Source organism: Barbatula barbatula (assembly GCF_947034865.1).
Source record: "Barbatula barbatula genome assembly, chromosome: 16".
Taxonomy (NCBI): domain Eukaryota; kingdom Metazoa; phylum Chordata; class Actinopteri; order Cypriniformes; family Nemacheilidae; genus Barbatula; species Barbatula barbatula.
In genome coordinates, this window is record NC_136779.1 from 8894270 (window position 1) to 8907193 (window position 12924).

General features: G+C 38.9%; 1 protein-coding gene across 2 annotated transcripts in view; it reads right to left on the minus strand.

Annotated features, from left to right (window-relative positions):
* The window catches only part of prkcea (protein kinase C, epsilon a), a gene marked incomplete at its 5' end in the record, with an annotated part of 45950 nt that overhangs the window by 16858 nt on the left and 16168 nt on the right, over positions 1 to 12924 (minus strand). The window contains 8 exons of one of the 2 annotated variants that reach the window (XM_079477217.1): positions 1597 to 1770; positions 1867 to 2072; positions 2267 to 2366; positions 2985 to 3127; positions 3237 to 3366; positions 4223 to 4311; positions 4423 to 4457; positions 4936 to 5101. In XM_079477217.1, the coding sequence (XP_079333343.1) occupies positions 1597 to 1770; positions 1867 to 2072; positions 2267 to 2366; positions 2985 to 3127; positions 3237 to 3366; positions 4223 to 4311; positions 4423 to 4457; positions 4936 to 5101 (1043 nt within the window). The remainder of the gene's footprint in view (positions 1 to 1596; positions 1771 to 1866; positions 2073 to 2266; positions 2367 to 2984; positions 3128 to 3236; positions 3367 to 4222; positions 4312 to 4422; positions 4458 to 4935; positions 5102 to 12924) is intronic. The other variant, XM_079477218.1, reaches the window with a different exon arrangement.

Consider the following 12924-nt stretch of genomic DNA (forward strand, 5'->3'; position numbering starts at 1 on the left):
AATATAACAAGATATTGTTAATTCCATGCATGAAAAATAGGACGTTTTTCCATACTGATATTTCAGATTTGGTGGTACCTGTAAAATACCTTCTAAAGTCTTTAAATTACTCTTATTATAAAAAGTGTCTCTTTCAAAATTGTCACATCCATAACGATCCATCATCCTCATCAATGGTCATACGAAAATAAAATAGAATAACTCCATTTGTTGGGTATTATTGCTTCAGGTTTGTACATTTTACTTCACTGAAATCCGACCGATGTTCTTTCAAAAACGGTGTCCTTTTTATCACATCCATGCCCCCTCATTTTATCCACGAAGGCCTTCTTGAACTACCTTTCCTTTACCTTTCCAACTCAGTTGACATTCGATTTTCATGACCTCTGCTTTATTTCCTGGCCAAGCTCTGTTTGGTCCTGCAATCGCGGTAATGCAACAGTGTTGCGATGACGAGGAGAGACCAAGCTTTTCAACTGTGCCTAAGAAGCCCACGCCAGCGAGGGGTTCTGAGTCCACGGGCGGGCAGCCTGTTCACCACACAAAACATGGGTGATTTCCCAGAGAGAAATAGTGTACAAGTTGTGTCACCACATAACTCCCTATACACCAGTCTCACACAGATTTTATAAAGGCTTTGACCCATGCTCACAGCAACCACTCATTCCGCCCCTAAATGTTCCACTAGATGACGCCATTGTATTGCATATGAACAAACCGGCCGCTCCGTTAGCCTGATGCAATCCTGCAGTATATGTAGGGACTCGCAAACCATATAACAGCCTGGCAGTCTATGACAGCTCCCGACTGGTTAATTTGCACTATAACGAAGGGGTACAGACTTCCGTCTGTCAGAAAACCACCTCGTTTCAGGGGGGCCGGATTATCCAATGAGCATTATGGGCACATGCCGAGTGGCCCATGCGCGCTTGGGGCCCAAGCAAGGCGGAGAAAATTTCACATAACAATGTTTTTCGCTATATTCAGGCACTGTGTGCCTCTCTGGTCCGCACACACACAAGTGTACTTTTTATAAGAAAAGTCTGTTTATAAGAAAAATTTATAAGAAAGTTTCCTCTTAAGAACAGTTTTGTTAATCCGGCGTGTTTGTGTGTGAATTATGTAAGAATCTGATAGAACTGAATTAATAGGTAGAGGTGAGGCACCGTACTTGCAAATGCTGCGTTAGAGTATGCAGGGAAATGTCTTGATATTGTTGTTGCTGGTCCAGGAAAGCATTTTTGCAAACATGTTGTGTAAATCCTGTATGATGGAGAGTATGTGCAGTTGTTGATATTGTCCTTCATGTTGTGGTCATAGTTTGTAACTTGGCAATGTGATCCTGAATATGAGAAGGGGTTTCCTACACGTAAGTACCCTATTGACTTATTCAAAACTTTGTTGTGTCCACGTGTCAGAACTTCCAAAACTACCTAAATATGAGTTTGTAGAAAAAATGGAGGCCATACAGATGTTAAACTACTTGAGGGTGAGAAATTAATGGCAGAATTATCATAAGTAACCCTTTAATGAGAATGGACTGTGGGTATGAGCTCCAGACAGAAAGAGGTAGAGAAAATGTTGTGGCTTTCATACCTTTGTCTGGAAGCAGCAGAAAAGTTGCGTTAGATAGGGATGCTTTCTAGCCAGGGCCAGAATGCGTTTCTCTGTCAAAGTGCAGTCCACGTCATCATCCTGCAGGATGACGTCTTTCTTCAGCACCTTCACAGCATAGACTTCATCCGTACCCCTCAGCTCAGCCAGCATTACCTACAAGAGGTTTTCAAATGCTGATTCTTTCTTTTATCATGAACTAAAGCTGAGGATATATAATCAAATACATAACAATCTTCGACGGTCCCTCACCTTGCCGAAACTGCCCTTTCCCAGCACTTTGATAAAGATGAAGTCTGTCAAACTCATCCTCTTGGTCTGGACAGGCTTCACGTCTCCATTCTCCTGGCTCTCGGTCACTGCGCTGTGAACGACGGTGCATGAGGAAGAGGAGGAAGACTTGTGCTCCTGGCCAAATGACAGAGCTTTACGAATGCTCTCCAGTTCTGCGAGCTCTGCTACAGATACAAACAGGGCACTTGGTGAGAGACGAAGCAAAATCTAAAAAGCTCAAAATGTTTCCCTATATTTTTAACAAAAGGATGAACGATTCATATTTTTGCATTAAAAGGAAAGTTGTTGTGTCTAAATAAATTGTGAACGTGTAATATTAAGTGACCGAGAGAAAGGAAGTGAGGGAGGGATTCAGTACCCTGGTCACAGGGTGAAGTCGGAGCCGATTTGCAGCGGTCAGCTTCCTCCGATGCGGGGGCTTCTGATGTAGGTTGTTGAGGGTCCTGCCCTGGTGTCAACTAGAGAAAGTAAATGTATATTATCAATACTAATATTTCCGTATATTAATAGCTCTCCCTTAATTTATAAATATAACTTACAATGTTAGTAAAGTATTACATTTTTTTTAGATAAAAAATTTAATTCAAATTTTACTAAGTAATCATGCAATAAAGTAATTGGTGATAGAAATTACATTTGGTGATAGAAATTACAATGTAAATTATTGAAATATTAAAGAGATATTAAAATATATAAATATTATATTTCAATATTATAACGTCGCTCATCTAATCTTTTTTTATCATTACCATAATAATGATACGTATATCAAGTCTAATCAACTTGTCTCACTTTATTGCATTATTTATTAGGTAATTTTGATTACGGTTTTAACTTTTAAAGTAAGTAATATTTTTTGCAGCCAAAAAATATTTAATCTTAAAAAAATGATTTCCACATAAACCTCAAACTAAAGTTACAGTATGCTTTCATAGTACATTGAGCTCTTATTTAAATAATTATACAATCCTTTCAACAATATTATATTGTAATCTACTATGCAACATATATCACAAATTATTCCATCAACCCATGATCAACCTGGCCAGTTTCCCAAGGTCTTTAACACCACTCACCTTTTTCCTGCGCTGTGTACTGTTGGAGATCTTGTCTGGTGTCACCCCGAGATCAGACAGAACTTTAGCAATTTTTCTGGCATCAACACCACAGCTAGGAGCTACATTACTTTCACAACGCCGGTGGACATTCATTTTACAAGCTGAAAACAAAACCAGAAAGTAGGGGGCTACAGCATTTTACAGTGTAAATAAAAATAGGTCCTTGAATAAAATTAATTATTCGCTAGTCGCAGAAGTTCTATCTCTTACCCTTGCATTGCAGTCCCTGCCGCATCAGTCCCCAAAGTAAAGAGCCGCAGTGGTCGCAAAAGGTGGGGACTTTATAATTGTGAATGCTGAACATGTGTGGAATGTTTACACTGAAACGCTGGGACCCGACCTGTCACAACAAAACGTAATTTAAACTACAATACCCACAATTCAGCTGAGCACTGTTGAGAAGCTCATCTGGAGTTTCAGTCGTAAATGGTACACAGGTTATTTTCGGAGAGGAATACAAGACTGCATACATAGTGCACAGTCTACACTATAGTGTCCCAAAAAAGGACAATTCTGTCATCATTTACTCACCCTCCTGCAATTTCAAACTTGTATGACTTTCTTTTTTCTGCAGAACACAAAAGATATTTTGAAGAAAGTTGGTCACCGAACAGCGCCAGCACCCTTTCACTTCTATTGTGTGGACACAAAACCAATGCCAGTGAATGGGTGCCGGTTAAAAACATTTTTAAAATATCTTCTTTTGTATTCTGTGGACGAGTCAAATCATGCAGGTTTAAAATGACAAGAGGGTGAAGAATATTTTAATTTCTGGGTGAACTATCACTTGTTTCTTGATCTGTTTAAACTGTGTTACGTTTAATACTATGGTAATTTATTGCAAATTTGGGTAACAATGTCATGAAAAAGATGGCAGAGAATCAAAAAAGAAAATATAAAAAAATATGCTCAATATTAAATTTGATACATTTCACAAACTATTAATAGAAGGTTGGATCAAGTGCCTTTTTATATTGGACTATAGTACTACTTCTAGTCTGCTGCATATTTCATATTTGCATATATTGCGGTGGTATGTACATCCATGGTCATTCACATAATAAGTAATACAAAATATTTTTTACAAAATAAAAATCTTTGTAATGCAGAGTTTACATGCTGCATATTGCAGAAAAAGTTCAAGAAGTATGCTATTCCATAGTATGTGCTTTTGTGAGTAAGTATTGGTAACAGACCTCTTCGGGGGTGTCTTCCTGTTTCTTCAATCCAGCACATTTTGTTATAATGAGTTCGTGGCATCTTTTATGGACCACACAGGTACAAACTGAGAGAATTGGAGAACATGAAAACAGTATAAACGCCAAGTTCAATGCAGGAAAAATGTATAAATTGTATAAATTAGTTTTATTTATTTTTTGTTATTGAGTCCACTCACCCTGACACTGGTAACCCTGTTTTCCCAACACACCCCTGCAGAACAACAGTAAAACAAATGTGTTAGATAAGTTTTCGCTATGCATACAACAGAAAGATGTGCAATTCTGTCTATGACCAACAGAGGGGGGAATTCTCTACAACAAAATCTACATTGTTTCTGAGTGACCCCTTGAAGACAACACCAGGCAAGCAAAAACTAGAGTTTAAATAACTTCTTAGATAAACTTACTGTTTACAGACAAAAAAATAACAGAAAACATTTGTCTGATCAGTGAACGCATAACTAAGCCCTACATACTGCATGAGACGACAGAGGTTCAAATTTGCTTTTAAACTATTTTACCCTTGCAAGAATGGATTAGCATTTATATGAGTTTAATGTTTTTAAATCACATAAACAAAAAACTTTCATTTTTCAAGGGCTATTATAATAAATGTTGCCCTGTACAGTATAGAAGCAGCTATTGTGAATGACTACAGGTAAGGTGTGTGAAGGGTTACAGCATCTTACCAGATAAAATCTCTGCAATGGGAGCAGTAGGTGGGTTGTCGCAGGTAAGTGGCCATGAACTTGTGTCCGTTAACCTGATGGACACGCCTCCGGACCGCCCCCTGCCGTTTTCGCGGCCGCATCCTCTCACGGAACACCCTCTCCTCATTTTCAGTGGATGATGCAGCTGTGATGTAAAATGCCAGATGTTAGATGGGTCTAGCATGTGTTTAATGTAGGCAATTATCATCACCAGATGCTTCAAACAAAAACTCTCCATAAATTGTGACACACACACAGAGGTCCACCTCTATCTTTCATCTCAGACATAATCTTTTAGGATACTAGTGCCAAAAAGAGGTCCTCAAACATACTCATGATCTAAAACCAACCAACAGAGAACATGAACAAAAACATCATTGATATCATGCACTCTTCCCCTTTGAGGGTTTCAGTAATTGTGTATATATGTGTATTGCTCATGAGAGGAAGGGCGGCCAGGGACCACCTGACCCTCCATGTGACCACGGCAGCTCTATGCAATCCAGGAGTCGGGTGATGACTTTGGGGGAGAGACAGTGTTTTTTCGTCAGACAAGAACTGTGAAATGACATTGATATTGCTGTATTGTGGCAGCACCCATAATGTGGGTGTGTGAGCTTGGCCTCTCCTGACCAAGGGCATAACATATGCATAACATAACTGGATGAGTCAACCTGTAAGTAATTATGTAAGATCAGCTTCATAGTAACACATTTAAAACCTTAAGAATAAAGAACTCTAGATAAGTGGTTTTAAACATGTCAAGTTTTCTTTTTAAAACAAATCAATATGCAACCAACCTCTTGATCAAACTTAAAAACTAACCTGCAATGTACCCTTATTTTACAATGTTGTAAATCTTCTCAAGTTGATGCTGGCATTGTTGGAATCATGTGCAACCAACGGCAACCCCTCTCACCTCCCTTTCGAAGCACTTCAGTGGCTGACACAGGACAAAGATAGCGTATTTACGAAACACTAGAGCAGTTTGTCAGTTTAGGGCTACCGTAGAAACAACACAGCGAATTCCATGTAAGGGGACCTGCTGTGTATGTAGATAGAAATAGCTCATTCTAAGGTAATACAAAATCATTATGTAAGGTCTCGTACAACTTTGAAGACAACGTATATTATTATTATTTTGCATTTCTGTCAATAGATCCTCCCAAAAATTACACATTGGACCTTAATGTGCAAGGTACTGTAGTGGCCAAACGTGATGTCTGGTGGGATGGCACATTTGCTACTAATGCCCTCTCAGATTAGATTAAACAATCAAAATATGAGTTTTATGGTACAAAATGGACCAAACATTACACTTACTTTTATTTACTTGAGAAAATTATTTGGATATAAAAGGAACCTCCTGCATATCTGGGAATATGAGTTTTATTCCATTTACAAAGAAATGCATAGAAAAATAAAAAGCTAAAATGAAGCATGACTATTATTAGATCAGTTTTAAATACCTGTCAATAACAGATTCTTAAACTTTAGTTTTTTACACTCCAAACTATTAAACATGGATAAAGGTTTTATTACATTTTAATTTTAATACCGTATATTTGAATAAACATGCCAAGATATGCCAAGTATGTACATTCCCTTGGACTCAAACCCATGACCTTGCTGTTGCTAGGAACATGATTATATATTTGATTATTATTACAGTTAGGTATTGTGAAGGCACAGATTGCACAACAGGTAGAATCTCTTCATTCTGAGAGAGTCTACCAACTTTTCCCCTCTTGTTTTGTTCTAATAAACTTATCATCCACCTCCGCTTCTTGTCTTTCTATGCAGCAGTGTACTCTACAGTATGTGTGGGTTGCATTATTTTAATGCTGTCTGTAAAGAGAGAGCTTCTGCAGAGGTGTTACGAAGACTGAGATCTCCCAGTAGGGCGGCACTCAGCCCCCATAGATGTACTAGGTTAGGGACAATTACCTATGTGAAGCTCCTGAGGGAAACACAGCAAGTGTGTGAATATCTCTGTGTCTGCTGTCTTTCTCATGTCAGGGAGCTCCTGGGGCAACGTGTGTGCTTGTTTTCTGATATTATAGTGTCCTGTTGAATTGGCAGCTGCTTAGGCTAAAAGCGCCATTGTTGGGATAGATGTGCTTACATAATACATTATCCATCTGCTTAAAATGCAGAGCATAACCATGGCACAACTTTACAGGCATCTTCCACTACAACACAATACACGAGGACCCCATTTAGGCACAGATATGATAGCATTTAACAACATAACCTCTGTATTCTCTAATAGACGTAGTTAAGAGTAGATTTTCTATTAGATTTGACAGAAATTATGTTCAAATGATGGAGACAGCGTTCCAATGGTGATTACCAACACTCTTCAAAATATCTTCTTTTGTGTTCTCCAGAAGAAAGAAAGTCATCCGTGTTTTGAAAAGACAGACGTCATATCATAAAACAAAAGCCAAAAGTCTAAGATACACATTTAGATTTTTATGTTGCAATGTGCAACACATTTCTACACCTCTAGCTCACATGTGAAATATTTTTATCGTTTTATCTTGAATGAACTATGACTAGAAATAGCTTACTTTACTTAACATGTAACATTTATGCTTACAGTATTTGAGTTTTACATTGTTGGCTTGATATGTACAAAGAATGTTCTAAGATTTAGAAACAGTTAACACATCCTTCCACAAATGGAAAGAAAAACATGGGTTTTGAAAATTTGATGTAACCTAGAACTTTTTATTTACATATTAAATAGACTCTCTTGCATGGCCTCGTTGTTTCCATTAAATTTAAATAAGCAGTCTACTCTGACTAAAGCCTTTTCTTCTTCGGCTAAGAGCATTTGCTAAATTACTACATGTAAATAAAGCTGACCATTTACATTAATCACAAGTCTCACAGCAAAGACCTTTAGATCAGATCTCATTTGAGTCTGACGTCAAGGACCAGGTGAGAATGCATGACATCTGACTTACATGTGCTCTAGTGACAGTGTCCATGGTGATCATGAACGACGACATGTGAACTCCACCAAACCCCGGTCTCTTTTTTCCACCGACACCTTTCTCATCATTCCACACCCCCCTTTGTTCTCTTTTTGTTTGTCTACATTTCACCCCTAGTTCGCCTTTCTGGCTTGCGGGCGGCTGAGCCGCTGAGAGTTTGTGCTTCGCCCACGGTCAGACAGCCATGAGAAGCTCAGGGCAGCCGCTGCCCACGCCGATGCCACTTCAGCCCCAGACAAGCCACCCACAAGCACTCTTTAATCCAGCCAGAGCACAACATGGGACCAATTAAAATGGCATCAATCAGAAAGAGAGAAAGAGACTGGAATTCTGCTTATATATATCAATGACAGTCATGCCCATAACTTCAGAATGATCATCTAGTTGTAGATGAGCCACGTAACCTTCAGCTTGGCATCCATAGCCGTCAGCTGTCAGAGGGTCTGGTACATGGCTGCGATGGTTGGCAGGAACAGCCAATACCACAATCTCTGGTCTCGCATTTGCCAACTGACGGAGCTGCAAACACGAGACCGCGTTTGATATTAAACTATTTAGGCTACTGAGTAAAATGCAAAAGGGAAGTTAGACCAGACTTGACAGTGCCAACAGGCTTTAGTCAGAGCAGACGACACATTTGGTGCAATGAGGCAGGAAAGCACAGCTAGCTTAACATGTCATACTGTTGTTTACTGGAAAACTATATCCAACAGTAGGTCATGGAATCTGCATGGGCAAAACTCCTAAAATAAAATTTCACTCGCTGTTTGTGTGATGGCTTAATACATATTTTGGCTACTAGTTAAACGGTATTGGGCGAATGACTAAAACCAACCAAGAAAATTTACAAAGTGGCTGTCGATTTCATCTGGGGCTGGCGTTTGCTATGTAGGAATGTTGTAAAATAATCTATCATATGAGCATACAGCATGTATGAGCATGACCAGGGGTTTTCAAACTTTGATGCCTAGGACTCCACAAATATGATTAAGCTTTTTTGACAGACCCACTTCTTAAAATACCTACAGTATATACATTTTTATGTATAAAGAGAATGTTTTACCTTGTTAAGATTGTAACTGTGATATTAAAAATATTTGTTGACTACACAGATCTTCAATAACCACTAGAAAAATACAAATATAAGCAAAACTATGCATATAGCAAAAGAAGAGATTATTAACACTTAGAAATGTAACGGTGATAAATGATCAGTAAACTTTTTTGCTTTGTCTTGTAACCCATTACAACCTTCTGATGGCCCCCAGTTTGAAAGTAAGAAAGAAAGAAAGAAAGGATTACTTCAGTATTGAAGCTGAGTCACACGGGTGTTGTTAAGCACTGATGTCTCTTTCTGGCAGGCTTGGCAGGTGATATCACAGTCATGTTACTGAACTGCAGTGGCGTCGAGATCTGAGATGTTATCTAACTAGCCATCTGTCACATGACTTTCTCTCTCTTTGTAAATTACAAAATGAGCACAGATTATTCTGTTAAGGCTCTTTGACCTTGACTGCATGAAAAGAGATGTACTGACACCACAAGTAAATCAAGGCCCTCTATTGAGAGAACAGATTTTATACAACATAATACAACACACACAGTGTTTATGTGTGTGTTTTACAGCTGGATTTACATAACAAACATATTTGGCGATGCTACAGCTCTACAACTAATCTGAAAATGCTTCCCAATAGCAGTGTCATTGTTTCGGTTTTGACCTTGTTTACTCTTTCACCCTGTCTCCCCATCTAGCTCCCTTTCTCTTCTGCTCTCACCCACTCTATCCATCGAAAAGTGTGAGCTCACAGGCGCGTTTCCATGACAACCATTGCAATCTAAACCATCTCGGTGCCTGAGCTGCTCCGTTGAACAAATACGTAACGAATACAGAAGATCCTCTTTTTTACATGCATTAAGATGGACTTCAAGAAAGAGACAGGAGATGGATGGTAAGGTGAGGAGATGAGACCTTGGAAAAAATAAAATCGAATGAGGAGATTAAGTGCACTGCAGTCGACAGTTCAAGAACTCATTAAGCTTAAAAGAGAGAGCAAAAGAGAAATATACAATCTAAAAATAGCCGATACCACCTCTCCTTTCAGCCCTGCATACGTTTGCATGGTAATTGAAGAGAGTCTGAAACTCACTGCACATGAACCCCTTTAGAAGTGATGGTGGTAGCCAATAAGAGCACAGAGAAGTAGAAACTGGTTTAAAATGGTTTTACTATGGGTACTTTATACTAAGGGGTTTATGATACACAGCTAAAATAGTGCATGTTTCATAATGTATGTAACTGTAGTGGGTTTATCTGAGACAGTTCAGTCTAAAATTGTGTCTTCAATTATTTACCCTCGTGTCTTTCACAACATGATTATGATGGAACACAAAAGAAGATATTTTGAGAAATGTCTCAGTGTTTTTCATTTTTATATGAATTATACCTTTAAGAATATGAATAATGTGAGCCAAGGATTGGTCGACCAAAATCTGCGTTTCATACACCTTTTTTGCCGGTCACCTTTGGTCTGGCATAGTTGATACAGTAAATGAGATGGAACATGATAAAAAGCCATTTGTTTTTGAAAGTCAGTACTTGCATACTTTAAAGCCACAGTCCACAATAATTTGGGGGACAAAATTATCAGAGATCAATTATCGAGTAAATATATAGACGGATCAGTGTTAAAAATATTGTCTTATCTTACCCTGATTCACAATGGTAAGCTGTCATAATGATTTATAATTTGTACTGTCGGGTCGCCCATGCAGACAATTTTTATTTGGGGGAGTGTCTCTGAGTCATTACATCACATCCGTAAACACAAAGGAGAGGAACCGGCTGGTTTTTCATGTGTGTGTGGATGGGGCAGCAGCGGCACTGCTACGGGTGACAGTGTTGTTCTTTCTACTAACAGGCGCTTGGCATTTAAATCATCATCTAGATCATGGGTCTTCATCCGGGGGTCCACGGGAACTGCAAGTCCACTAATTAATGTTTACTCACAGTCAACTTTTTGTTAAAAATGTAAAGCATGGGTACAGAAATATTACAACCAATGTTCTCTTTAACATGCGTGGACTCATTGAAGCTCCCGCACGGTGCACATTGCAATTTTAACCTGCGTGCAGACAAAAACATCTATTGAGGCAGCAGAAGCGATAGAAGGAACTTTACATCTGCATCATAAAAACTGGTAGGGCCTAAATCAAATAAGTACCTATGTCTTTCTTCCAATTTATTGATCAGTGTCGTCAGAATCAGTGCATTTGGGCAGAACAAAAGTGACAGATATTGTATGTGTTCAGATGACATGTTTCAGACATAAAATGCTACAATTGATTCTATATTAGTGATGTTTTTAAACATTCTGTGTTGTATCTGGTATAGACACGGTCACATATTACTGTCACATACATGTACAGATTTGCTCTGATGTGGTGTGAGCAGTCAGTTCTTTCCCAGATCATTTAAGATATATTTGTGATTTCTGCCAACGTTTAAGTTTTTTTTCATACAATTATACAATAGAAATACCTTTGATAAGTCACCGCTGTTATAGGTTACCTACAAGATCTCTATCTCTTAAGCCATGGCTCAGTCTCACCTGCTATTTTGAGACTGCAGATCCAACACAACTGACCTGCAATGTTTAAAACACCTCCACTCATGCGCACACACATCCTACTCTTTATCCCTTTTCAATCTGTGTTATTAAGATCCTTTAATATGGCATAATGTATTGAATGATGCGATGAGTCATAAGTCTGAAAACATTTGGCTGATGAGAGGATCACTATAAATAGAGGGGGGTAAAGATAGACTCCCAGCGTCTGTCACCTCCTGTGCTGATAACGGCATAAGGAACAAATGCACGCAAAGCAGGTATAAGACGTGATGCTTTAATGGTCCCAATCAAGATTTATGTGTGTATAAACATACAGAGGCAGCACAAGAGGCAGAAATATATTTAGTTTATCTGAATGAACCATCTGTGACCAGCGAAGCTCGGGCGAGAAGTCGCTCTTATCATCGGTCAATGAACCGAGTGGTTCTGGCTCTGAATTGGTCTAAACTCAGAAAAAGCCTGGTGGGACGTGGGGTCAGGCAGGTACAAACGTGAGTAATTGTACAGACAAGCTGCAGTGCTTGAGCTATTCTGGTCTACGTAGCTTGAGGTGCAACTGAAAATAACTCAACTGCCCTTCATATCTAGAGAGATTCTCTGGCCTCTGGTGTGTGTGTGTGTGTGTGTGCGTGTGATTGGTTTGAAACTACAAAACACTCTCCTGGTACCAAAAACTGCTCTCACCTGCTAGTGGTCGCCGTGACAGCAAAGAACAAAGGTTGTGACCTACAAGGTCATGCAAGACCTAGTATTTTTCGATGCAGTAAGTGCTTCTCTGGTGCCTGATGATGCATGCTGGGAATTGGACCGAGTTTGTGCACATCTATTGATATTTAGAAAAAAAATCATACAAAGGGGAGTGGGGTCATCACTCTTAAGATGTTCCAAACATGTATACATTTATTTGTTCTGTTGAACACGAAGATATTTGGAAAAACTTTTTTGACAACCATTGTAGGAAAAAGTATTGTATCATTTGTTTCTGTTGCTCACAAAACACACAGTTCTGGGGTACCTTTGACTACCCTTTAGAATGGTCCTACTATGGTTGCCAGTGATGTCCCAGAAATGTTACATTTTTGCCAAGAAAATTACGAAAGCTATTGTGCACAATTTGATAATAAATAGTTATTTTCATTTTTAGATGACTAACTTCGAAGACTAGTCTAAGCTTTTTATGCAACCGTCCCCAGGGTGTTGGGATACATATACCCATGTCAAATCACCCTACCCAGACAGGTAAAAACAGGTGGAGTGCTTTGGATCAATACGAAATATCAACCAGAAATCAATAAATGTGTGGATATATATTGTCACGAAACCGGTAGGTGAGA